The sequence below is a fragment of the Pristis pectinata genome, chromosome 37 (assembly GCF_009764475.1).
Source record: "Pristis pectinata isolate sPriPec2 chromosome 37, sPriPec2.1.pri, whole genome shotgun sequence".
Lineage (NCBI taxonomy): Eukaryota > Metazoa > Chordata > Chondrichthyes > Rhinopristiformes > Pristidae > Pristis > Pristis pectinata.
The window spans coordinates 3,607,167-3,635,112 of record NC_067440.1 but is presented as its reverse complement, the minus strand read 5'-3'; the positions used below and the strand labels follow the sequence as shown (position 1 = coordinate 3,635,112).

At 50.7% G+C, this 27,946-nt stretch overlaps 1 protein-coding gene across 2 annotated transcripts; it reads left to right on the top strand.

The window, feature by feature from the left end:
- On the top strand, window positions 1-27,946 carry cops6 (COP9 signalosome subunit 6). Of its 2 annotated transcripts, none has more exons than XM_052044853.1 (10): window positions 1-70; window positions 1,877-2,002; window positions 6,042-6,173; window positions 7,873-7,961; window positions 10,403-10,465; window positions 15,142-15,189; window positions 20,400-20,514; window positions 21,790-21,882; window positions 25,484-25,584; window positions 27,393-27,946. In XM_052044853.1, the coding sequence occupies exons 1-10, from the start codon at window positions 13-15 to the stop codon at window positions 27,531-27,533; spliced, it is 966 nt and encodes a 321-aa protein (XP_051900813.1). In that variant the 5' UTR covers window positions 1-12; the 3' UTR covers window positions 27,534-27,946. The 2 variants fall into 2 exon arrangements, with proteins under 2 accessions (XP_051900813.1, XP_051900812.1); XM_052044852.1 differs by lacking the exon at window positions 1-70 and adding an exon at window positions 110-269.

The window sequence follows — 27,946 nt, the reverse complement described above, 5'->3', positions numbered from 1 at the left end:
CGCTTGGTGCGCATGCGTACACTGCCCGCAGCCGAAATGGCGACGAACGGGATGGAGGTGGAGCCGGCGGGTGAGTAAGTTGCTGCCGCCCTGCGCCGGGCTTCCTGTGGCGGTCGCCCGGTCGATGGGAGCCGCACGTCGGGGCCGGGACGGTCCGGGCGCCGTCGGTGCGCGGGAGGGTTGGAGGAGGCTGCGCCGTCGCCATGGAGTCGGAGCCCGACGGACCGGAAATAGTCGCCGGAAGTACCGCCTCCCGCGGCGACTGATAGGTTGTTCCCCCCGCTGTCTGACGGCTGATTGGTTGTTTCCAACAGAGGCCTGGTTGTTGTTCAACTCCGCAGCTGCCGCCCGATCCCCGCAGCGGGGCCCGTATCCCCCTCCCTAAACCCCCTCCCTAAACCCCCTCCCCAACCTCACCCCCACCCCTTCTGTCCCCCATCCCCTACTCACCCCCATCTACCGCACCCCCAGCGGGGCCAGGACCCACCCCCCCATCCCCTCCCCCAGCAGTGCCCGGACCCCCCTCCCTACCCACCCCCACCCCATCCCTTCTACCCACCCCACCCTACCCTCAGTGGGGCCCAGACCCCCCTCCCTACCCCAACCCCACCCCATCCCTCCTACCCCCCCATCCCCCTCCCCAGCAGGGCCCAGACCCTCCCCCCCCGACCCCTCCCCTCCCCCACCCCCAGCGGGGCCCGGACCCCCCCAACCCTACCCCCCATCCTCCCACCCCCACCCCATCCTAACCCACCCACCTACCCCACCCCACCCCAGAGGGGCCCGGACCGCCCCATCCCTACCCCTCCCCAACCCCAGCGGGGCTCATACCCCACCCCCAGTGGGGCCCGGACCCCCCTCACCCACCCCATTCCTAACCCCAGCAGGGCCCGGACCCCCCCCCCCCAGAACTGACCCTTCCCATCCCCACTCCACCCCCCCTCCCCACTCCACCCCCCCTCCCCCAGCGGGGCCCGGACCCTACCCCGACCTTACCCCTTCCTTCCCCACCCCGCCCCCATCCCACCCCATCCTACCCCACCCCCAGCGGGGCCCGGATCCCCTGCGACCTGACCCCTCCGATCCCCACTCCCCCTCCCCATCATATCCCTCCCCACTCCCCCTCCCCTCCCCATCATATCCCTCCCCACCCCCCTCCCCTCCCCATCATATCCCTAACAACCCCCCCTCCCCACCCCCCATCATATCCCTCCCTTTTCCTCCCCTCCCCATCATACCCCCAGACAGGGCTCTGGATGCAATGTTTCCGTAAATCACCCCCACTCCAGGCTCAGACCCAGTCCATCCAGTCCTACCCCTCACACTCCCCCAATACTGGGTTCTACCCCACTTCTGTACCCCCACCTCCCCTCCCCTCCAAATTCCCCCGGCACAGGGCTCCTGCCCCTTCCCCTCCCCCTCCCCATCCCAACATACCTCCACAATGAGCCCTTCGCCAACACTTGAGATCTGCCCTATCCCAACACCACCCCCTTCCCACCCCAAAATGCCCACACAAACTGGGCTCCCGCCGCTTCTGCACCCTACAATTCCCAACGCTGGACTCCCACCCCTTCCCCATCCCAAATAAACCCAACATTCTCTATCACACCCCAGCAACTCCCCTTCCCTATCCCTAATACACCTGTTTCCCCAACAGATGGGACCCAAATCCACCTCCACCCATACACACTACTCCGTAAAACAATCCAAATACTGAATGCCTTCAGGAATTTAACCTCAAGTTTCCTATCTCATCCCGTCCCGTCCCATCCCGTCCCATCCAGCCTCGCCACCTCTCTGGGGGAAATAATAGAAGAGTTGATGGAAGAATGAACGTTCTTAATTCTCCTGATCTTGTTCCTTCTCACTGTAGCAACTCCGAGTGTGATGGCCTCTGGAGTGACGGGGAGTGTGTCAGTGGCATTGCATCCGTTAGTTATTCTCAACATCTCCGACCACTGGATCCGGATGCGCTCTCAGGAGGGGAGACCAGTTCAGGGTATGTTGAGTTTACAGTACTAGTTAAAATGGCGGGAAGTGTGGGTGTACAGGACTGTGTACTATCGAGTTTCAGTGTCGGAAAACATAGAAAAGCAGAATTCTTATGAAATTTTGAGGGACTTGGTGTGGAAAGGGACCTGGAGCTCTTTGTATGTGAAACATTGAAAGCTAATGAGCAGGTACAGCAAGCAATTAGTGAGTGGGCTTTTATGTACAAGGATGCAAGAGTTAAACACTGAAGTGTTGAAAGTAGGAAGAGGAGCAGATTATTTGGGCTGGCTGTTGCTGCCTCTCTCCCCATCCCTCCATATCCCTTGATTCCTTTCGTATTAAGTAATATTTCTACTTTTTATGCACATTGTTAATGTCGTGGCCTCCACTGCTATCCATGTACTCCACTATTACAAAAGTAGAGAACTCCATACGTTCAACACCCACTGGCTGAAGAAATTTCTCTTGACCCTTAACTCAATTATATAGGGCCCTGGTAAGATTGCAGCCGGAATATTGTGCATAGATCTGCTCTCCCAACTGAAAGAACAATACACTGAGGAGTCTGATTCCTGGCATGGCAGCTTTCCCATGGAGGAATCTGAGGGGTAAGTTTTGTGCACACGCACACACACTCTGGTGGTTATCTCAAATGAGCTGCCAGAGGAGGTGTTGGAGGCAGATATTATGACATTTAAAAGGCATTTGGGTAGGACAAACATGGAGAGATAAGGGCCTAATGGGGGCAAATAGGATGGGCATCACAGTCACATTGTCGAGGTGGGCGATAGGGCTCATGTCTGTGCTGTACTGCGTGGAGTTGTAGAGTGAGGGAGCAGAGAAACAGGCCCTTCTTCCCACTGTGCCGACCATCAGATACCGGCTGTACTAATCACACTTTCCAGTACTTGGTCTGTAGCTTTCCATACCTTGCTGATTCCATGCATATCTGGATACCTTATAAATGTTGTGAGAGTCTCTGCCTCCCCCATCTTCACAGGACGTGCATTCCAGATTCAAACCATCCTCTGGGTGGGGGAAAAAAGCTTTCCCTCAGGTCCCCTCCGACCCTTTTGCTCCTCATCATAAACTGTTTTCTGGCTTTAGACATCTCCATTATAGAACATAGGACACTACAGCACAGTACAGGCCCTTCAGCCCACAATGCTGTGCCGACATTTTATCCTACTCTAAGATCTATCTAACCCTTCCCTCCCACATCGCTCCCCCAATTTCTCTATCATTCATGTGTCTATCTAAGAGTCTCTTAAATGTCCCTAATGGATCTGCCTCCTACTACCTCTGCCGGCAGTGCGTTCCACGCACCCACCACTCTCTGTGTAAAAAAAAAACTTACCCCTGACATCCCCCCCATACCTTCCTCCAATCACCTTAAAATTATGTCCCCTTGTGTTAGCCATTGTCACCCTTGGAAAAAGTCTCTGACTGTCCACTCGATCTATGCCTCATCATCTTGTACACCTCTATCAAGTCACCTCTCATCCTCCTCCTCTCCAAAGTGAAAAGCCCTAGCTCACTCAACCTACCTTTATTCGACATGCACTCCAATCCAGGCAACATCCTGGTAAATCTCCTCTGCACCCTCTCTAAAGCTTCCACATCCTTCCTATAATGAGGCGACCAGAACTGAACACAATACTCCAAATGTGATCTAACCAGAGTTCTATAGAGCTGCAACATCACCTCACAGCTCTTAAACGCAATACCTCGACAACTGAAGGCCAGCACTCTATACGCCTCCTTAACAACCTTATTGACCTGCGTGGCAAACCTTGAGGGATCTGAGAGCGTGAACCCCAAGATCCCATCCCAAGATGGGGAGAAAATTCTCACTGTTCATCCTATCTGTGTCTCAGATAATTTTGTAGATCTCTGTCAGGAGGTGCTTGAAGGGAAGATTGTTGTGTGATGGGGTCAGGCTGATTTGGAGGCTGTTAAACATCCTCTCGTATCTTCAGAGAACAAGTCAGTGATGACTTGGAGCTCTGCCTCAGAATGCAGTTGCTGGCTGCGTAATGCTCAGTCACTGAACCTGTCCCACGTAGCACAGTGATTGAGCCAAACAACACAATTGGGGTTGTCCCAAGTATTAACAGAGGACTCCACCTCTCCGAAGGCTGTATAGTGACGTTACAGTTCTGTCACGTAGCCTTCCCTCTTCACCATCTCCATCACTTCACAACCACTACAACACGGAAGGAGGCTGCCAATCGAGTGTAAGCTGCTCTTGGACCTTTCCCATCAGTCTGGTTACCCCACTTATGTCCCTCACATTCCCATCAGCTTCCCAGTTTCTCCGGCCACTCATCTGTGCTGGAGGCAGTTTACTGAAGCCAGTAAATCTACCGGCCATCCGGACGAACTCTGCACGGTTATGGGGAGAACTTGGAGCCTCCACGCAATCTTGAGTCACTCAGCGGGTGCGACAGCTTCTGTGGAAAGCTAACGTTTGCGATTACATACCCTTCATCGGCACTGGGAAGACAGCAGACATGTTGGTTTAAAGGTGTGGCGCATACAATGGGAAAAGGGGAGGGGGAGGCCGGGTCAGAAGGGGTCGTTAGATCGTGTTGCTCCTATTGCTATCAGCATGTCTGTGGGACGTGCCCGGCAGATCAGCCTGTACTTCTGGGGAAAGAGAAACCGAATCAATATCCCAGCAGAAATGGCCCGTTCTGCTGCAGGCAGGGAAAACCAGTTGCCTGAAGTCGGAGAATTTGATATTGGGTCTGGGAGGCTGCAACCGAAGATGAGGTGCTGTTCCTGAAGCTTGCGTTGTCCCAGTGCAGGAGGCCACACAGAGAGAGGTTGGAGTGGGAATGGAATGGAGGGTTAAGGTGGCGAGCAACGGGAATCTCGGGGACGCTCCTGTAGACGGAACACAGGCACGATGTAAAGCGATCACCCAACCGGTGTTTGGTTCCCACAGTACTGTGAACACCAAGTGTAGTAATCCAGGTTGGAAGTAACCGTGAGTCACTACTTCACCTGAAAGAGTGCTGGAATCCAGGATGTTGGGAAGGGAAGAGGTGAAAGGGTGGGTGTTGTATGGGAGTGTATCATGAGATGGGGTGTGGTTGGACAGGACGGAGCAGGCCAAGGAATTGTCATGGGAATGGCCCCTACGAAATGCTGGAAGGGGAGGGGATGGTTGAATCTTGCTGGAGTTGGTGGAAATTGTGAGAGGTGATCTGTTGAATGAATTTGATGTTTACAATGCAGTGTCCTCTACTGAGAAAACCAAACACTGTTGGGGTAATCAGCTGCATTCTGTCCGCAAGGGCCCACCCTTTAACTCTCCAGCCTCACAGTGTACGACTTCATGTCGAATCTTGAGGAATAACACATCATCCTCTGTTGCAGCCTCCTGGACTCTTTAGCCTTGGGTAACTGGCTTTCTCTGTGGCAGGAAGGGCCATTTCTGCTGTAAGTCATCCATCTGTGGCATTGGTTCCGTTTTCCCCTCTCTGCTAGTGCAGCCTGACCTGCGGGGCACGTCCCACAATCCTGCTATTTGCAACACGTTACACAGGGAAGTGCAATCTCCATCGGACTGTGCCCAATTTGACCTACCCTCCCCCTTCACAGATATCCCTGCTGTTTTATCCATTCCCCAACCTCCTCTGCAACTTAATGCTAACTTGGTTTTCTGTCTTCCAGTTCTGATCGTTTTTTGATCTGAAACATTAATCCTGTTTCCAGAGGTGCTGCCTGACCTGCTGAGTGCCTCCAGTAGTTTCTGTTTCCTGTTTTTGAATTCCAGCATTTTTTGTTTTCTGCTTTTTTTTCTTCCCGACTCCACACAGTTTAGATCCCAAGATCAGGATTGAACCAGGGTCACCGGAGCTGAACTCTTCGCAGTACCACTGTGCTGCCCAGCTGTCTGAGGATTAAGAACTCACATCGTGGGCCGAAGGGCCTGTTCCTCTGCTGTACTGTTATATGTTTTATAGGCGTTATTGTGGCATTTCTTGTTAAAGCAGCAAGTTTTCTTTTGTTTTGATCTGCTGCAATTGTGCTTTCAGTAATCGGTGCGCTGATCGGAAAGCAAGAAGGAAGAAACATCGAAGTGATGAACTCATTTGAGCTTCTGTCTCACACGGTGGAGGAAAAGATAGTTATTGATAAAGAATATTACTACACTAAAGAGGAACAATGTGAGTATGAAAGTTTGGAGCATCATACAACCTCCATTCTGGCCAATAATATTGATTCGGTATTGGGCTCGACTTCAGCACTGCACCAGGGCTCAATGTCTCTAATTGTCCAGGACACCCTACTTTGTGCCTATGTGGATACAGTGGGTCAGCAGTCAGACTGTTAAGTCTGTGCTTCATGCACTGAGTACACAGAGTGGCCCTGTATTGGGTTTGAATGTGTACGGAGAGTGTGCGGGGCTGGGGGGTCTGTGGGATGGGTCTGTGCAACATAATTATTGGCAGATTAAGTAACTAGACCCACGTTGTTTGCAGTGACATCATCACCAACCTAGCCACACTGCACATAACCACGCTCCAACAGTAGAGGCTTGTGGTAGGGCTCCAGAAAAACGCCACCACATCCCGTAGCTCAGGGGTCACCTGTCAGCGAAGGCCAATGTGGATGATGGAATTCACCACCGTCTTTGGCCAACTGAGGGCTTTGAAAACCAATGCCTCAAACTGGGCACGAAGCCCCACTGTACAACAGTGGTCCCTGTCCCGTCTGCTTCTGAAACCTGTGATACCAAGTACCTCAGCACTGCAGAGAGACTACCACTGCTTCTCCTGCAAAATCCTCCATGTCTTCTAACAGAACAGGTGAACCGATGTCGGTTGACCGCTCCCAGTACAACATCCCCAACCTGAAGCCCTGACCACACTCAGCTGGCTCCGATGGGTAGGCCATGTTGCTCACACGCCCAACGCCGCACTCCCAACACGGGCACTATTCCAAGCTCTCTCGCAAGAAGAGATTACCAGGAGACAGGAAAAAAATTTAAGGATGTTCACAAAACCTCCCTGGGAAAAACCCAATGCTGCCACTGATCGTGGGAACCCCTAGCCCGTGATTGCTCAAAGCGAAGAACTCTTGGGAGGACTCTCAATGTAAGTGGTGGCAGGCACGGTAGTGTAGCGGTTAGCATAGCACTATTACAGCTCCAGCGGCCCAGGTTCAATTCTGGCCACTGTCTGTAAGGAGTTTGGACGTTCTCCCCGTGACTCTGTGGGTTTCTTCCGGGTGCTCTGATTTCTTCCCACGTTCCAAAGACGTACAGGTTAGGAAGTCGTGGCAGCACTTGCAGTGCCCCCAGAACACTCTTCACAAAAAAAGGTGCATTTCACTGTGTGTTTCGATGTACATGTGACTAATAAAGATGTCTAAACTGTGCACACACCCATCCCCTTTGGGAACCTCCTGCCTTGCCTGTGGTTGAGTCTGTGGGTCCCAAACTGGCCTCATCAGTCATCTCAGAACCCATGGAACTGGAATGGATGCAAGTCCGCTTTGGCCCTGAGGGACTGCCTAATGAGAAGGCTGTTTCCCTTGTGCCATAAGACTTTATTCGGAATGCTGCTTGACCTACTTTTCCTCTGCTTCCTGCCATCTCCCTCAAATACTACTTACTGTATTGTTGGACCAGCTTTTTACTACATCGTTTCTAGAAACACATGTAGTAGCCTCTTGATCACTTTGCCACCTTTCGACAGGTTATCCGCTAACACACCCCACTTGGATTGAACAATTGTCCCTGTCTTCACGTCCCTCCCGCACCTTGTGTGTTCCCCGTGCATTGGAAGCCTCCACAGTTTACCCAACCGCCTTTTGCCCCTTCCCTCATTGAATCTGAGATTTGTTTTGTTTTCTCCTCTCCAGTTAAGCAGGTGTTCAAGGACATGGAATTCCTGGGCTGGTATACCACCGGCGGTCCTCCAGATGAGTCTGATATCCATGTTCACAAGCAGGTCAGTGTACTGCAGTCTGTAATCAGATGGGAGACAGTTGCACCTTGTACTCCCAACTCCAGCACCAATTGAGTGCTGACTTGGTTTCAGTCCATCAGGTGGTGGGATGACATTTGTCAATTTACCATTATTTATTCTGGGAGGTAGCAATATAAAAAAAAAGTTGTATAATATGGACCATATATACATGTATTGGTTTATTATTGCCACTTGTACCGAGGTACAGTGAAAACCTTGTCTTGCATACCGATCATACAGATCAATTCATTACACAGTGCAGTTACATTGTGTCAGTACAGAGTGCATTGAGGTAGTACAGGTAAAAACAATAACAGTGCAGAGTAAAGTGACACAGATACAGAGGAAGTGCAGTGCAGGTAGACAATGAGGTGCAAGGTCACAACAAGGTAGATTGTGAGGTCAGAGTCCATCTCATCGTATAAGGGAACGTGTGTGTATACATGTTCAGCCAAGCAAAGCCACCAGCTTCCTCCCATTTCTCTTCATCTAGCACCGTTGACAGATCCTTCTGTTCCTTTCTCACGGAGATCTCTAGTTTCCCCTTTAAACTGTGTCCTGTGACAGTTTTACATTCTTTAGATACACTTTTTTCACTGAATTCCTTTTTTGCATTTAGGTTTAGCAACCACATCATTTTACTTCCCCCTAATCTGGTTTCAACAAAGTGGTAACACCTTCCCTACAGCATCCTTTACTTAACCCTGAGGAATCCCTGTTGGGTCAGCACTCAATGCCCCACCTGTTCAACCTCTCCTGATGTGTACAACTTCTCACTTCTGGTTTCAGTAAAGCAAGTTCAATGTGGATAAGTATGGATGAAATCTTCAATTAAAGATGTGATCAAAAACATTTCAAATTAAAATATTATGAAAAGCTGTAAGTACGGATTGCAAAAGAGATCATGTTTAACCAACGGTACATGGGATAGATAAGCAGCATGCTGTGGGTAAATGGTGAAACAATTGTGGACTTCTGTCTGATGAAGTCTGTGCATTTAATGTTTTATGCTGTTCAGTTGTCCTTCAGTTCAGTGCAGTATTTCCTTTTGATTCCTTTCAATTCTATTGGTTCCCTTGACCCAGACTGATTTTACAAAGTGTGTGCTTTATTCTTCTACCAAAGTTTATCATTTCACATATACTTACGTTGAACTTCATTTGCAAATTACACATCCATTCTGCAAGGTAATCCTTCCAGTAGTTTTTCAGAGAGGGACAATGGTTTTGCTGCTCTGGAAACTTTCGTTGCAAGTTGACACAGTGACCCGTTTACTCCGTCACATGTAACGGTTCCCACTTATTTACTTAACTGCACTCCTTCAGGATCACGCTGCTCGACCGCGCACGGAGCTCATGACTCTTGCCCAGTCTCTGCACCCGATCCCACCTTGTCTGCGTAACATTGACATTCACTTGTCCCCCTGGCTCATCGCTCTCTCCTCCACCCCACTCATCTTGATCAAGAGGCAGGTCAATCCCCTCTCCTCTCCCATAATGATGGTAAACCCCACCACCACGCCCCAACCCACAGGCTGGGTCCTGAAGATTCCTCTTTCAGTTTGCACACGGTGCAGTGTGAGGGAAAGGCCAATTCAGAACCCCAAGGTGGGCCCACAGTCTAAACGGGTGTTGACTGGCTACGCAACCCCTGTCTGCTTTACCTCACTTTCTTGTTCTGTATGGAGTTTGGTGGTAAAGGTGGCAGGTTTGGGAGATGGTGTTGGGGTAGTTCAGGCGAGTAACTGCAGTGCATCTTGTAGACTGACTTCAGTTTTACCAGGGCTGCTTGATGCCGTCCTCGGTCAGATGTTGCCTTGATTGTCGTGGGCAGTCATTCTTACCTCCACGTTTGGACCAGGACAGAGAGTCCTGTTGAAGCTCAGACTGGCATCAGTGAGCAGGTTGTTGGTGAGTCAGTGGCGATGACAACTCCCATTTTGTTACAGAGTTGTACAGCACAGAAACAGGCCTTTCAGCCCAACTCATCCATGCTGACCTGCTGTAACCAAATAGACAAGAAACTGATCAAATAATTAGGTCAAAGAATAGCTAGCTGGTCAGGATTCTCGGAGAGCTTTCCTGTTCTGTGTTGAATAGTCCATTGTCCCCACTGAGAGCATCTCATTCAAAAAAACACAGTACAATGTTGTATGACGTCAGCCTCAGTTGGTTCCAGACCCAGTGGTGTCTGACCCACATTGTGTTGGGAACCGGAGTGGGGGCTTTGGGTGGGACGGACCGGCAGTGTCCCAGCAACATGAGAGTGTTGTCGTTGGTGGTGACGCTGTTTCCAGTGTCAGTGGTACAGTTGGCTCTGTGTGTGCCCTGGGACGACAACAACGGGCAGCTGCTAATTCTGGGCATTTCTTTAAGTATTGATCAACGTTCCACTAATCCCTGCTTTCCTTCTGTCATTTGCAGGTGTGTGAAATTATTGAAAGCCCGCTCTTCCTGAAGTTAAACCCCATGACAAAACACACTGATGTAAGTAAGCAGCATTACCGGACCTGACACAGCTTTAACTTAAAGAAAAGCAGCGTCTGAGCTGAATCTCACTGTACCTCTCTACTGCATGACATGTGTGTGTGATTTTCCACATGACAGTGGGTTTGTATATCACTGTGATATTATGCAGCCCATTATTGTGTCTTCCCAAACTGGTATATGGTCCCTCCTTTAAACCCCTTTAGCTTTGTAGCCCCTCAGTAACACCCCACGATACTGCTTACCACCCACTGTGAAATTCCAGTGTACAATTTTACTGCCCCCCTCATTAAATCCCACTGTACTGGTTTACTACCTCTTGTTATATACGACTCCCTTTATATTGCCTCTTGTTAAAGCCCACTGTACATTACAGCACCCCTAATGAAATCCCACATTACTGCTTTACTGACCCATCGTTGAATCCCACTGTACTGATTTATTTACCATTTTAAATCCTACTGCACCATTTCACAGACCCACATTAAATCCCATTGAACTTTGCACTCCCATTCTGCTGATTAATCACCCTTCATTAAGCCCCACTGCTTTATTTACTATTCCCCTTTACTTTCAGTTGTACAGTCTATTCTTCATTACATTCCTCTAGCAGTTTACCAGTCCAGGTGCATTGTTATACTGTGCATCATTAGATCCCCTTGTGCCATTTTACAACACGACGTAGTTAAATCCCATTGTGCGGTCATACTGACCCCTGATAATTCCCATCCCCACTTGTTCCATTAGTTATGTGGGACCTTGGTGGGACCACATCTGAAGTATTGGGTACAGTATTGGGCAGCGTGTTTAACCAAGGATATGAATGCATTTCAGAGGTTTTCTGGACCGATAGCTGGAATGGGTGATTGTCTAATGAGGAGAAGTTGGATGGGCGAGGTTTGTATTCACTGTGGTTCAGGAGAGCGAGAGAGAACTTCACTGAATCACACAATATCCTGAGGGTTCTTGCGAGGATGTGGAGAGGATGTTTCTTCTAGTGGGCGAATCTAGACCCTTGTCTTTCAACTGATGACTGCCCCTTTAAACTGATTGCAATGCATACATTAGTTTGAAAACCAGCATCCAAAATCTTGCATTAATTTAAGCTCCAGTACAAATTTTTTTTGACTGGAAAGTTTGAGGTTTGGCCAAGCTACTTTGAACAAATGCACATTTTTTAATTTTATGTGTGCCCATCAGAATGCCTTAGTACCTGTTTTAGTTGAGACTTCAGGGAGAAATAGCTACTTCATTTTATTAGGTGGGTCAGACTTTTAAAATGAGCAGCTCCCACAGGCAGTAAGTCAGATAAATTAAAGGATTAGGCATTGCTTTTTGCAAACAGATGGAAGAATTGGCTCAACCGTGGCCTGTTTGAAGATCGAGCAGATGAATTAGCATTCCCATTGGGGGTTCTGCTTTAAACCCTGACTTCCCGCTCCCATTTCTCGTCCACATCATCCTTTGGCCCTGTGCTTCCACAGGCGACCTTGCCACCACCTTTCTCACTGTTTCTGAGTGTTTATCAGATCTCTAGTCCTGCTTTCCTTCCGTTAAGCGCCGGGAAGAGCAAAGCCTTTCTACCCTGATCACAAACTTCATGCCCTTGCCACCAATTCCCTCCACTACCGTTGTCCTGAGTGAGCACGAAGACCTACTTGCTCCTGCCTGAGGTCCCGATCACACCAGGTCCACCAGTAATGTGATACAACTGCACTCTATCCCTGGCAGCCTTGCTGTGGATACCTGTGCTTTTGCCACCTCCTGGATGCAGTTATTCTAGCACTCTCCTGGCCGGTCTCTTCTACTGGCACCTGAAGTCACCTCATCTAGGCAGCAGTAGCTGAGCACGTGGTGATATTTCAGATTTACAACTTGTAAATCCCTGTCTGGCCTTCCCTCCTCTCTCCACTGTACATCCTTCTTTTCCCCCCATCGATACAGTCATACAGGCCTTTTGGACCAACAATTCCCTGCTGATCACAGTGCTCACCCAGCTCGTCCCAGTTTCCTGTGTTGGGCCCATGTCCCTCCAAGCCCCGCCCTCCATACCTCACCGAGTGCTTCTTGGATGATACTGTTGTACCTGCCTCAACCTCCCCCTCTGACAGCTCATTCCATGTACACACCACCTGCATTAAAAAAAAGGTCACCCTCAGGTCCCTTTTAAATCTTTCCACCCTCACCCTAAACCAGTGCCTCCTTAGTTTTGGACTCTCCTCCCCTGGGGAAAAGACTGTTACCGTCCACCTTATCTATGCCTCTCATAATTTTAAACACTTCTATAAGTCCACCCCTCATTCTCCTAAGCTCCAAGGAATAAAGACCTAACCTGGCCAACCTTTCCCTATAACACAGGCCCTCTAGGACTGGCAACATCTTCACTGCACTCTTTCCTCTACGTCTTTCCTCTAACGGTGACCAAAACTGTCCGCAGTACTCCAAGTGCGGCCTCACCAATGACTTATACAACTGCAGTATAATGTCCCAACTCCGATACTCAACGGCCTGTCCGACGAAGACCTGCGCGCTGAATGACTTTTTCATCACCCTGTCTACCTGTGACGCCTCGGTGATGAATCACGAAAGGAACCAAAGATTCACCTTCATTTTTCCAGCTAGCTTGGAATAGTGAAATATGCTGGGGAGTAGGTATAGGGGAGATGTCAGGGGTAAGATTTTTACTCAGAGAGTGGCGAGTGCATGGAATGGGCTGCCGGCAACGGTGGTGGAGGCGGATACGATACAGTCTTTTAAGAGACTGTTGGATAGGTACATGGAGCTGAGAAAAATAGAGGGCTATGGGTAAGCCTAGTAATTTCTAGAGTAGAGACATGTTCGGCGCAGCTTTGTGGGCCGAAGGGCCTGAATTGTGCTGTAGTTTTTCTATGCTTCTGTGTAATTGAACTTCTCAGCTGAGGAAAGTAAATCTGTTCTTGACACATCATCCTTGCTCTTTTGCTAAATGTGGATAAACGTAGCCACAGACGCTGCTGATTACAGCTGTTAACAGTGAAAATTCAGCTGTTTGTAATAGAAAATGACCCCTTGTTAATATTTTATATATGAAATTAGCCTGGAGGAAAACGATGGGTGTTCCATCCCCAGTTCATTCCAGAGAATGATGAGGTGTTATGTACATCACCTCTCGGCGAAGAAGTTTGTGAGACATGTTGGGAGTTTCTAGACATAGCGACACTGAAAAGTGATGGGTAATTCTGTTTCCAGTGCTAGCGCAGTCTCCGGGAGTAAACTGAGGCTTTGAGTGGGGAAAGTTAGTGAAACTGCTAAAACACATAAAAGGGATTTCATTGTAAATTTAATCAGATTGCTGTGAAATGAGTTAAATTCTTGATTTTATTTTTGTTTATACTCTTATTTTGGATATTAGAAATTTCAAATATCTTGGTGGACAGACTTATAAATAGAAACTGAGTAAGAAAGCATTTTAATTTATTGAAATAGTTCAATAAGCATTAGTAATCGGTTGAGTCTTCTGACCCTTGGTTCGGGACAGGTTACTTTGGTTATTTCTGATACACAGTTTGTCAGTTTCTGATTTTGAAACCCCCTACCTATTTTTTTGTTTGCTGTTTGAGTCTTAGGGTCAGATTCATTAAGGTACAGCACGGGAACAGGCCCTTCAGCTCACTGAGTCTGTGCTGACCCACTTACTGTTCTCACCCATTTTATTTTTGCCACACTCCTGCCAGATTCCACCACTCATCTATACACCAGGGGCAACTTACAGTGATCAATTAACCTACTGCCCTGCACGTCTTTGGGGTATGGGAGGAAACTGGAGCACCCAGGAGAAAGTGATGGGGACTCGGGGAGAACGTACAAGCTCCACACAAACAGTTTTGGCAGTCAGGATTGAACCCGGTGGCTGGAGTTGGGAGGGAAGGGTTCAACAAGCTGCACCACTGTGTCTCTGGGTTGAAACCAGCAACAAACACAATGGCAAGCACACTGAACAAGTGTACGGTTGATGCATGTCTTCTCTGATTTATTACAAGTGAGATGTATTGCATCAGTACAAGATGGCAGTATAACCACGTTTCATGCCCGTATTTCAAAGCATTTCACGAGCAATGAATTGTGGACACAAATGCAGCAAACCTGTGTGTGCAGAGGGAGCTCCCCCAGGCAATGCATGGCTCCCATTTCCCTTCTATGCTTCGTAGAAAGTGTTTAAGGCACCAGCTTTCTGTAGTTCCGTCACACAGCCACACCAGGCAGCTATTGACTTGGGTTTGTGTCCCTTGGCGTGCTGCCCACACCTTGCTGTCCAGGAAGGAGAAAGGCAGGTTGTCCAATACCCCTGCAAAGAGTGGGATGAAGTAGTGATGAGGTGGGGCTGTGCTACCTTTAAAAACTTGTAGCTCAGGGAAGGGTTGGAAACTAATGGAGGGAAAGGAGGTTGTGGAAAACAAAATTAAAAGTAGTGTATGTTTGATTCCAGTGAACACAGGAGGAAGCTGCCTTTGATATTACAGCAGGTAATTACAGGAAGTATAAAATGTACCAGATTGAAAATTGGAAACATGTTTTTGTTCTAAAGGGGCCACAGCTTGATCTTGCCTTGTAACACTTAATTGGGAAAGATTTGGCTGCAGAAAAAAAGACTAATCATAATAAATCTCTGGCGCCTGACACTTTGTCTTATCTTGCAGCTTCCAGTCAGCGTTTATGAGTCGGTCATTGATATCATCGCTGGAGAGGTATGTGAATGAATTGGCTTCAGTTTCAGTCTGTGTCTCTGGATGCTGTACCGTACCCAGTCCCTCTGTTTCTGTTCCCCAGTGTGCAAGCTCTCTCTCCCTGGTAGTGCAGTTCCATACTCCACACTACACACAGTCCCTCCGTGGTGTGCTATTGCAGAGTTTATTGATGCAATCAGCAGAAAATTGGTGATTTGATGTCAACAACACACTTACACTGGAGACACGAGAGATGGCAGATACTGGAATCTGGAGCAAAAAACAAACCGCTGAAGGAACTCAGTGGGTCGAGCAGCATCTGTGGGGGCAGGGGATGGACAGGCGCCATTTCAGGTTGAGATCAGTGCAGACAAAGGGTCTCGACCCGAAACGGCGACTGTCCATTCCCCTCCACAGATGCTGCCCGACCCACTGAGCTCTCCCAGTTCCATGTCGGTGACGTTCCTGGGCTGTGCAGCGGATGGGTGTGAGCCACGTCGGTCAGCTGCAGCGCAGTGAAATGCCTCAACAGGGTGAAAGACACAGTTCTGATCACTGGGGTTTTGGGAGGAAGGGGAAATGGGAGATATTTACTGTATCCAAGGGGGAATGTGATCATTAGTGAAGCCGGTCTCCTCAGTGGGGAGAGATATACTGGCGGATGGGCTAGTGAGTTCTGCCTCACCCCCACCTCACCCAGACTGACCAGGGGCCTGCTCCCAGGGTCTTGCTGAGCCAGAGATCCTCCGTCTATAAAACCCGGCTACTGCCCGGATCAGGGACGACGGAGATTGTCCATTGGCACAAAGGTGCTGAGATCCCAAGCTGCACGGCAGCCCTGTAACGCAACGAATCTGCGGCCTGTACCACGCAGTCAGAGATGTGGGGAATTGGCGATCAGTGCAGACCCTCACCTTCTTACCAGGAAAGCACTTAACTACTCCTCCACCTTGGTGGGTCAGGCAATCACACCCAATTGTTCTGAATTCTGTACAGCGTTTAATAAGTTTTAAAAATGTGAGTGGAGTCTCTGCTTTAGTGACTCACTCCCTGCCTGACTGCTCAGCCAGTGGGAGGGCATTCCAGTTACTGGCATCTGATCGTAAATCTCAGTGGGAAATGCGAGCCACAGAGTCCGTTGCATTTTTTGGAGGCCAGGAGCAACCACTTCATGACATCGCAAGCCTTCATACGGTCCCTCTCAGTTCCTGTGTGCGTGTGTGTGTACGCCCACCAGCTCTGCGTGATGTCTACATGGGTATCCTTCACTGTAAATCTTTCAATGTTGTGGAGCTGTTTAAAGTCATCACGTCCCTGCCCATCTGCACAATTGCCTTTGTTTCTCCTAAGATGCTTATTCCACCCCTTCCTTGTCACCTGCCTACAGACCATCGTGTGATTGCCAAATCTATAGCCGACCAGCCGTTCTATCATCTCGGTAATATGAAGAGGAGCGCTCCAGCACATTGAGGCACACCCTCCTCATTAGGCCTTCAGTGCAGCGGGTTATTTATGATGCAGAAAAGGGTTTTTTTTTTTGCCCTGTTATGCTTAAGCCACTTCTTTGCCAGTGAAAGCAAGCAACCCTCCCCTTTATTGAGAGGAATAGATAGAGTGGACAGCCAGCGCCTCTTTCCCAGGGCACCAATGCTCAATACAAGAGGGCATGGCTTTAAAGTAATGGGTGGGAAGTTCAAGGGAGTTATCAGAGGAAGGTTTCTTACCCAGAGAGTGGTTGGGGCGTGGAATGCGCTGCCTGGGGCGGTGGTGGACGCAGGTACATTGGTCAAATTCAAGACATTACTAGATAAGCATATGGAGGAAGGGGTTAGATAGTCTTCGGCGAGGTTTAAAGGTCGGCACAACATTTTCAGCCGAAGGGCCGGTATTGTGCTGTGCTGTTCTATGATTCCCATATCCTTGTTTCAGGCACACATCACACTTGCTGTTGCACTGTTACTCTGCACACCAATCTCACTGCTGCACTCCACCGTAGATCCAAAAGTAATCCAGCTTCCCCGATCTCCCCACAGTCCTGGGTCAATCCCAGCCAAATGCCTTGTCAGTACATCGACTGCAAACCAACCTCAGTGCCCCACATTCTCCACCGCCCACCCCCACAAAACCCCGGATGAATCAAAACTTCATTCCACCTTCACGCTGCTCTTAGCCCTGTGTGGATGCAAACATAGTCAGAGACACACTAAAGGCAGGAAGTGACCAACGGGAATCGCTCATGGGACCAACTGAAATATTACAGAAACAAAAACAGAAAATGCTGGGAAACTCAGCAGTTCTGCGGGAACAGAAAACAGTGTTTCGGGTCTCAGACCTGCCGAGTTTTTCCCGCATTTTTCAGTTTTGTTTCAGATTTCCAGCATCTACAGCAGACTTGGGAATAACAAGAGCACTTTCAAAATTAGTGGAAGTCTGAGGGGTAAGTTTTTCACACGGAATGGTCAATATCTGCAGCAAGCTGCCAGAGGAAGTGGTACAGTACAATAAGAAGGTTTAAAAGGTATTTGGTCAGGTACTTGGAGAGGAAAGGTATAGAGGGGTAAGGGCTTAGATAGACATCATGGTCAGAGTGAGTGAAAGAGCCTGTGTCTGCGCTGTATGTCTCTGATTCTTTGACTCTGTTGAGGGAAGGATGTGGTCAAATTACTACAGAGATTGGCAGGGTGGGAGTGCCCGCTGGTGTCAAAATCCAGTGCACTTGGGGAGTGGAGGTGGAGTATTTGAATACTGTACTTACTGTGTTAGAATCTTATCAAATATACTGAGAATGAAGGGCAAAAACTGGATGAACCAAGGCACGCCAGCCAGGATTTGCTATGGGCAAATCACATTTAACTGATTTGATAGAATTTTTGATGGCGAAACAGTGGGTGAGGGTAATGCAGTTGGTGCTGTTCATGGACTTCCCAGAAAACCTTTGAAAAGGTGCTACATAACAGGCTGACGGGCGTGCTCCACTCAGACTGCAACACAGACTGCGGCCACTCCACGACTGAGCCGTATCGGCCCGGGCTGGTGGGTGAGCTTCCAGCCATCTCCAGGCCAATGCAGGACACTGCCGTCCTCGGGCTGTTCTCCACCGGCCCTCCCACACCATCCATCCCTGGCCAACTCCTAATTTCCTCCCTGCCGTGGACCTTGTATCCCACTTCTGTGCTTGGAATTACAACAGAAATGCTAGAAGAACTCAGCCATCTCTTCTGTGGGAAGAGAAACCAGTTAATGTTTCGGGTCAGTAACCCTTCCCCCCAATGTCCCTTCACCAACACAAAACCTGAACCGGTTTCTCTTTTCACAGAGACGCAGGAGACTGCAGATGCTGGAATCTGGAGCTGAAAACAAACTGCTGGAGAAACTCAGCGGATCAGGCAGTGTCTGTGGCCCCTTGACCTGGACTGGGTGGGGGCCAGGGACTTGAATGTAGTTAAAATGGTGGAGAGCCCGCGAGGTGCTCCAGATGGAGGCGGGAAAGAAGGGGGGACGAGCGGGAGTCGAGGTATAAGGAGCTATGTTCAATGGGGCAAACGCAGAGGGAAACAATAGGCCTACCAGGGCAATCTTGTTTGTGAACCTTGGGTAGGAGATAGAAACAAGCAATACCGGGTTGGGGAACTATCAGGTTGGAGGCTGTGGAGGGGAGATCTCCGGGTCTTCAGGAGTTGAGTTACAGGGAAAGGTTGAACAGGTTAGGACTTTATTCCTTGGAGCGCAGAAGAATGAGGGGAGATTTGATAGAGGTTTACAAAATTATGAGGGGTATAGACAGAGTAAATGCGAGTAGGCTCTTTCCACCTAGATTAGGAGAGATAAGTACGAGAGGACATGGCTTTAGGGTGAAAGGGGGAACATTAGGGGGAACTTCTTCACTCAGAGAGTGGTGGGAGTGTGGAACGAGCTGCCATCTGACGTGGTAAATGCAGGCTCACTCTTAAGTTTTAAGAATAAATTGGATAGATACATGGATGGGAGAGGTCTGGAGGGTTATGGACTGAGTGCAGGTCAATGGGACTAGCGGGATAAAGTTTTGGCACAAACTAGAAGGGCCAAATGGCCTGTTTTCTGTGCTGTAGTGTTCTATTGTTCTAAGTGCTGAGATCTATGAAGGTGCGGGTAACAGTGGCATGATGATCGTTGCTGGAGTCAGTCCAGATGAAGGGTCTCGACCCAAAACGGCGACTATCCATTTCCCTCCACAGACGCTGCCTGACCCACTGAGTTCTCGCAGCAAATTCTGTTTTTATTTCAGATTCCAGCATCTGCATTTCTGTGTTTTCCTTCACTGACATGCTAGGCTACGGGTGTGTGAGTGCTGGTTCTTGATGTGGGGTCAGCGATTTCACTGTAACAAGCTTCCCACAGGGCCGACATAACACACTACAGAAAAAAACCTGAATAACACTGTCCCAGGACCCACAACCAATGAGCGGCTCACACCCTGTTCTATTCGGTGTGTGGCTGTGCTCTAGCACTCTGGCTAGAGCAGCGTTTGCCTGGCGTTGGACGGGTTTGTGTGTTTGACCTGCACCCTGAATCTGGCTTTCACCTGGGGCCCAGTCACCCTGTTAGTTACGGCTCAGCACACAAAGAAAGTCTCTGGTACAGCAGTGATGGGTCTCTCGAACACGTCGGATTATTCAGGCCCAGTTGCAGCGTACACTGGGGAGCCCTTGGAGTGAGAGCTCCACCATACTCCACTGACCCAAAAATCTTCCAGCAATTTATAATGTTTGTGACACAACAGGTACATGTGGATTTTACAATTTCACAATAATTCATCAGTAACCCACTTCTCTTTGTAATATTTGATCTTTGTTTTACCTCTGCAGGAGTTGCCTCTGTCTGACTGACAGGACTTTGCCTTCCTTCGCCAGCCTGTTCTCCCCTCTCTTTCTGTAAATGCTGCTCTAATTTATGGTCTACTGTTGTCACTCTGATCATCTTGTGATCAGCACTCCGGCACCTAGGCTACATCCCAACCTGCAGCTGTTTCTCTCTGCTCCGTCATTCTAACGTGCCCTGTAAACCACGTCGACTGTTCCCGTTTCTCCAGCATCCCTTTCCAATTCGTGTGACACTTGCATTGACCCTATTACCAACATTCCCAATTTTCTTGATTCCCGGCGATTCCTCCCTCAGCTGGGAGGTGACCAGCTCACTCTGACTGAGGCGGGCGGAGTGTCCCACCCTCACTGCTCTCTCTGCCCTTCACCCAGGCGACGGTGCTGTTTGCTGAGCTGACCTACACACTGGCCACCGAAGAGGCCGAGCGCATCGGTGTCGATCACGTGGCTCGCATGACGGCCACTGGCACAGGGGAGAACTCCACAGGCAAGGACAGGCCAGCATAGGGGTGGGAGGGGGAGGGGGGCAGGTCCCTGTGGTGGAGCCAGGGGGTATCCCCAGGGATATGTGGGGGTAGGTCCTTGTGGTGGGGGTGGGGGCAGGGGGGTGTCCCCAGGGTGTGCGCAGGATGGGTCGCGGGTGTGTGGGAAATGGGTCCCTGTGGTGGGGGGGCGGTATCCCTGGTGTGTATAGGGGTGGGTCCTTGTGGTGGGGGCAGGGTGGTGTCCTTGCAGTGGGTGGGGGTTGGGTCCCTGGGGCATCTGTGGGGTGAGGGCATCTGGGGGATGGGTCCCTGTGGCTTGTGTTGGATGGGGTTGTCTCCATGTGGTGTGTGGGGGCGTCCCTGGGGTGGAGGCGGGGAAGTGTCCCCCGGGTGTATGGTGAGGGATGGGTCCTCAGGGTGGGGGGGGGGGGGGGGGGTGGTGGGGGTGTGTAGTGTGGGGGGGTTGTCCCTGGGGTGTCTGGGGGATGGGTCCCTGGGGGGTATGTGGGGTAGGGGTGTCTCCCCATGGTGTTAGGGGCTTTCCCCAGGGTGTGTGGGGATGGGTCCTCTGGGGGGGTGTATGGGGGAGGGTCCCTGTGGTGGGGGCAGGGGGGTGTGGGGGGTGTCCTCACAAGATGTGGGGGATGGTTCCCCAGGGGCTGTGTGGGGTGGTGTTGGGGTGGGGGGGAGTTGGTCTGGGGTGGGTTCCTGTGGTGACGCCTGTACCAGTAGGGGAGGGGGCTGCCTAACTCCTCTGGCTCCTCGCTCCAGGGTCACCGATGCCCCCGTCTCCCTGCCGCCCCCGTTGGCAATACCCCTGCCTCTCGCCCTTGGCTAATTCTGCCAAGATCCCGTCGAGGTCAGTGAAGGAACCGTCTCCCGGCTGAATACACAGATCTCCATCGTGGAGAAGGAGCACTGTTACAGTGTAATACGTCTAACCGTGAACCATCTCCCTGGCTCCCCACACCCCTCAGCCCTCCGGTTCCACGACCTCCTTTGGCAGATGAATCCCAGGTTCTGGGAGTTCCTGGGAACCTCCTGACCTCTCTCCTTAAAACTTTCCAGTTGTTCTAAACTCTGCCTATTGGTGCTGGCCCCTCGGGGATTCTCCACGTCACCGGTGTGATAGTCTTCCTGTGAACTGGAGCTTTGGGAAATAACTCTAATCTTTTTGGCCCCAGCCCACAAACTATGCGGCGACTGCTCTGTGTCTCACTGAGCCCTCCAGCCAACTCCTGCCGGGCTGAATTCTCTGGTCTCTGTTCCTGTTGCAGTGGCTGAACATCTCATCGCTCAACACAGCGCCATCAAAATGCTGCACAGTCGAGTCCGGGTCATCCTGGAGTACGTCAAAGCTGTGGAGTCAGGTAGGAGACTGAGCTCCCAGCGACCCTGCCCCAGGGCTGCTACTATCTCTGAAAACGATAGGCGTGGGATGTCAGGGCGACAGTCTGTCTCACAGCTGCAGAAACCGGGTTCGATCCGGACCTCCGGTGCTGTCCATGTGGAGTTTGCACGTTCTCCCTGTGACCACGTGGATTTCCACCCACATACCACTTAGCGGCTCTGAGGTTAATTGCCCTTGGTGTCGGGGAGTGGCAGGAGAACCAAGGGTGTCATGGAGTCGTTTGGCACAGAAACAGGCCCTTCAGCCCACGACATCTCTGCTGAACCTTTCTCCCCATTTACACTAATCCAATTTGCTCACATCAGATCTGTATCCCTCTGTGCCCTGGCTACTGAAGTCCCTAAATGCCTCCGAAATGTAGTGATTGCATCTGATTCCACCACCACTTCTGGCAGTGCGTTCCAGATATCAACCAGTCTGTGTTTAAAAGAAAAAAGACTTCCCTCAAATCCTCTTTAAAACTCCTTCCTCTCACCGTAAACCTATATCTTTGATACCCTGATATCCCTGCCTTGGGGGAGAAAGATTTTATCTACACCATTTATCCCCTCATCATCTTGTGCACTTGGATCAGGTCACCCCTCAGCTTCCTTTGATCCAGGTAAAACAAGCCCAGCTTGTCCAATCTCTCCCTGTAACTGAAGTCCTCCGATCCAGGCAACACCCTGGTGAATCTCCTCTGCACCCTCTCCAGTGCAATCACATCCTTCCTACGGTGTGGTGACCAGAATTGCACAAAGTGCAGCCTGGCCAGTGTTTTGGAAAGTTGTGACATCCCAACTCCTGTATTCTGTACCCTAACCTATCAAGGTAAGTGTGCCATAAATCCTTCTTCCCACCCTATGGACCTGTGTTCCCACATACGGGGAGGCTCTGGATTTGGACCCCTAGATCTCTCTGTTCCTCAACATTCCTACTATTTACTGCACGTGTCTTACCCCTATCTGACTTAAAATGCATCACCTCACACTTGTTGGGATTAAATTCCATCTGCCAACACTCTGCCCAACTTTGCATCATCTGATCTATATCCTGTGTAGCCTTAGACAACCTTCCTCACCATCCACACCGCCACCAACTTTTGTGTCATCTCAGATTTACTAATCATACCTCCCTGCATTCACATCCAAGTCATTACCGTATATCACAAACAGCAAAGGTCCCAGCACCGATCCCTGTAGTACACTTCCAACCAGGAGAAACGTCCTTCCACCTACCCTCTGCCTCCTATCACTGAGCCGGTTTTGGATCCAGTTCGGCAGCTTGCCTTGGATCCCACCTTCTAGACCATGTGGGACCTTGTCAAGAGCCTTACTAAAGTCCATGCAGGCACTGCCCTGCCTTTTATCAATTGTCCTTGTTACCTCCTCAAAGAACAAGTTAGTGAGATGCACTGACCACCCCTGATCAGCCCCTGCCTTTCCGAGTATACCGAAATCCTGTCCCTCAGATAATTTCCCTACCACTGGTGTCAGGCTGACTGGCCTGTGGTTACCTAGTGAATCCTTGCTGCCCTTATTAAATAAAGGAGCAACGTCAGCTGTCCTCCAGTTTTCTGATGCCTCGCTTACGGTTAACGAAGATACAAAAATCTCCATCAGGGCCCCAGCAGTCTCCTCCCTTGTTTCCCACAGCCTTCTGGGGTAGATCTGATCCGGACCTGGGGATTTATCCATCCTTAAGCACTCTGACATCTAATATCTTCCTAATACTGCCATGGTCCAGACAATCAACATACCCCTCCCTCAACTCACTCTCTTCCACATTCTTCTCCTTGGTGAATACAACACAGTGAACTTTGCCTTCATCCCCTGGCTCCACAGATTGGCCCCGAAGGGGACCCACTCTTTCCTACCTAGCCTCTTGCTCCTGCTGTACTTACAAAATGACAGGATTATTTTTAATCTTACCTCGGTGTTCACCAAGGAGATGGACGTGGAGGATAGTGGGGAATGCTGATACGGAGGTTAGGGAGGGGAATGCTGATATTCTAGGGCATGTTGATATCAAAAAGGAGGCAGTGTTGGGGCTCTTGAAAACATTGAGGTGAATAAGTCTCCAGGGCCTGATGGCATCTATCCCAGGTTATCCAGAGAGGCAAGAGAGGAGATTGCTGGGGCCTTGACAGAGATCTTTGTATCCTCTTTAGCTGCAGCTGAGGTCCCAGAGGACTTGAGAGTAGCTGGTGTTGTTCCTCTGAGGGCAATAGAGATAAACCAGGAAATTATAGGCTGATGAGCGTTACATCAGTGGTAGGGAAATTATTGGAGAAGATTCTCAGGGATAGGATCCAATTGCATTTGGAAAAGCATGGGCTTATTAGGGACAGTCAGCTCGGCTATGTGCAGGGGAGGTCACGTCTCGTAACCTTGAGTGAGTATTTTGAGGAGGTGATGAAGGTGACTGAGGGCAGGGCAGTGGGTGGTGTCTACGTGGACACCACCCACTGCTTTCAACAAGGTCCCTCGTGGTGGCGTGGTGGGCTGGTCCAGAAGATTAAGGCACATGGGATCTAGGGAGACCAGGTAGAAACAAATGAGATGCTGGAGGACCTCAGTGGGTCAGGTGGCATCTGTGGAGGCAAATGGTGAATGGAAACTGGGGTCCCACAAACAAGTTGCTACTGTCCTTTAAGAGGCTGATTTCCGCCCCCCCCACCCCCGACAGAATCCAAAACTGTGTCTGTTCGAGAGGGGAATGACTGCAGGGAAATGCTGCACTATCTGCCTGCCCTTAACTGCCCTTCCCGGTGGTCTCCTTGTACCTGCGACGTGATCGACTTGTTAAACGTACCATCTACTGCATTTTCCGCGTACCGGGAGCTCCACAGTGGGTCCAGCTGCTCTGTGGTCTGACAGGAGCTACATCTGGATACACTTCCTGCACATATAGTCACCATGTCCCTGGTCCCCCACATCCTGCAGGAGGAACATACAACTGCCCTGGTTTCCATATCCTTGACCCCAACCCCTTCTACTAAGAAAGAGAAAAGAAGCCCAGATGAAGGGTCTCGACCTGAAGTGTTGACTGTCCATTCCCTCCGCCCCCCCCCCCCCCCCCCACCACCACAGATGCTGCCTGACCCACTGAGTTCCCCCAACAGCTCGTACTTCACTCCAGATTCCTGCATCTGCAGTCTCTTGTGTCTCCAGAGGAAATAAAACCTCAGCTGATCACTAGTCTCCCTCCTGACCAACACCCGCACTTCAACCTCCTGGCCTCTCTCGGAATGGCCACCCCGGCGCTCCTTTTATACTTCCCTCTCGCCAGTCCCACAGGTGCTGCCGAACTCATCGCCTGTGGTGTCGGGCATGTGAGAGAGAAATAGGTGGGGCATAGACTCCCGATGGGCTGAACGACTTGCCTCGTTGCGAGGGAGTGTGAGGGTGTGTGTGGGCACGGTGAAGGCAGGCGTTAGACGGAGACCCATGTCTGGGCTCGGGTCAGTGGGCCAGACTAGGGAATGCAGCCCAGGTCGGGTGTAGGGGCGTGTGTCCAGGCTGCAGCCTGGGATAGTGTGGCTGCTTGTTTGTCAGAGCCCCGATCTGTATCGTCCACAGGCGAAGTGCCGTTTAACCACGAGATTCTGCGAGAGGCCTACGCCTTGTGTCACCGGCTGCCAGTCCTCAGCACAGACAAGTTCAAGACCGACTTCTATGACGTAAGTCAGAGCTGGGTTGCTCAGCTCGGCACCCGGGGAGCGTGATTGCTTCGTGTCTCGACCATTACAGCTCTGCTTCACAAAGTGAGACTCATGACTCCACCCTCAGCTCCGGAGCCCTTCCTGTGGAGGGAGGAAGACAGGGAGCTGCTGGTCTGGCTCAGGTCTGGCCTGCTCTATACAAGGACAGAAAACCAAAAGAATTGGTAAACCTAATGACCCCCTGCAGCCTGTTCTGCTATTCAACAAGGTCGGAGCTGAAGTGAAGCAACAAACTGCTAGAGGAGCTCAGTGGGTCGAGCAGCGTCTGTGGGGGGGGGAGGAATTGTCGATGTTTCCCGATGCAGGGTTTCGACCCAAAATGTCGACAGTTCCTCCCCCTCCCCACCACCACCCCTCCCCCCCCCACCAGACGCTGCTCGACCCGCTGAGTTCCTCCAGCAGATTGTTTGTTGCTCCAGATTCCAGCGTCTGCAGCCTCCGTGGCTGATGTGATCCAGACCACTTTCCTGCCTGTTCTTCGCAATCCTCAACTCGCCAGCAGCCCAGATTTCTAGTGTCTGAGTTATACAGCACAGAAACAGCCCCTTCGGTCCCGTTCATCTGTGCTAGCCTGAGCTCGTCCCATGTAACCCATCTCCCTCTAGACCTGTCCTGCCCATGAATCTGTCCAAATGTCTTTCATATGCTGTAACTGTACCCACCTCTACCACTTCATCTGGCTGCCTGTTCCACACTCCCACCACACTCAGTGGAAAAACTTGCCCCTCGTGTCCCTTTTAAATCTCTCCTCTCTCACAGATCTATGCCCTCTAGTTTGACCTACCCTGGGACAAAGGCTGTGACCATCCTCCTCTCGTGATTTTATAAACCTCCCAGCCTATCCAGTCTCTCCTTATAACTCGAGCCCTCCAGTCCCAGCATCGTCCTTGTGAATCTGCTCTGCACCCTCTCCAGCTTGATCACATCGTCCTTCCTATGGTATGGTGACCGGAACGGCACACAATATTCTGGGTGTGATCTCACCAACATCTTGTACAGCTGTAATATGACATCCCAACTCAGTGCCCAGACTGATGAAGGCCAGCGTGCCATACGCCTTCTCACCCTGTCTACCTGTGTCGCTCTCCGCCATTCCTCCATCCACTTCCCCACTTGATCCAGATCCTGTTGTGACCTCAGACAACCTTCTCCACTGTCCACCACGCCACCAATTTGGGTGTCCTGTGCAAACCTGCTGATCATCCCACTTCCATTCTCAGGAGCCTCTTCCTGCCTCCGTAATGTTGCCGACTCCAACTCTGTCTCGGTTCATCTCGAGAAAACCCATCCATGCCCCTGTTACCTCCAGATTCTCCTTCCCTCCTTGCTCCACCCTCTGTACACAGGGTCGTACCCAGGATCATTGCTAGACTCTCCTTCCCTCCTCACTCCACACACTGTACACAGGGTCCTTCCCTCCTTGCTCTACCCTCTCTACACAGGGTCATTCCCAGACTCTACACCGACCATCCACCCACCTCCCCTGGTTGTTGGTGACCTGCTATGTCCTGGTTTTTAAAGATCAAACCCTTGATTTCAAATCTTTCTGTTGTATCAAGCCTCCCCTTCTCTGCCTGTCTTTGTGTCAGATGTTTGGTTCTCGGCCCTGTCTGTGGAAGGCTCGGCAGGAGATTTGGTTAAGCTCCTGTGAAGCAAGCACCATATTCTGCTGTTGTTTCGGAACTGGCAGTGACAGTGGCAGTGTGACGTTCCCCGAGTGTGCCTGCCCGGTTAACACACTCTCTCTCTCTCACTCTCTCCCTCAGCAATGTAACGATGTGGGACTGATGGCTTATCTGGGCACCATCACCAAAACCTGCAACACCATGAACCAGTTTGTGAACAAGTTCAACATCCTGTACGATCGGCAGGGCATCGGCCGACGAATGCGAGGCCTCTTCTTCTGATTCGCTGAGTGGGGGTGTACCCCACAACTGTTGGCAGTGTTTGCCTCCTGAAAGTGACTGTAGCCAGTGGAGACTTACCCCCACCCCCCTCCCTGCTCCCTCCCCATCTCCTCGCCCCTCCCTGCTCCCTCCTCCCCTTCTCCTGCCCCGTCCCCCCTCCTCTTCCTGCCCTGTCCCCCGCTCCTCCTCCTCCTCCCCTCCAGGAGTGTGCCCCCGACTGCCTCCTTGCCCTGACCTGATTTGCCAGGTTTTGCCCTCTCTGGGTTTGCTGCATCCGTGCCAGTGATTGGTTAGATCTGACTCTGTGTATGTACTGTGGGTGCACGTGCCTGGCGTTACTCTGGGAAGCGGGTGTGAGGCTGTGTGTGAGAGACACACCACGTGCAGGAGAAATAAAGTTTCAGTGCGTTGTA

Excerpts from the sequence above, each read along its gene's own strand:
- cops6 (XM_052044852.1), top strand. The coding sequence starts at position 125 with ATGGGAGCCGCACGTCGGGGCCGGGACGGTCCGGGCGCCGTCGGTGCG. Across the intron at positions 2,003-6,041 it reads GGAGGGGAGACCAGTTCAGG|TAATCGGTGCGCTGATCGGA; the intron begins GTATGTTGAGTT and ends TTGTGCTTTCAG. Across the intron at positions 10,466-15,141 it reads CCATGACAAAACACACTGAT|CTTCCAGTCAGCGTTTATGA; the intron begins GTAAGTAAGCAG and ends CTTATCTTGCAG.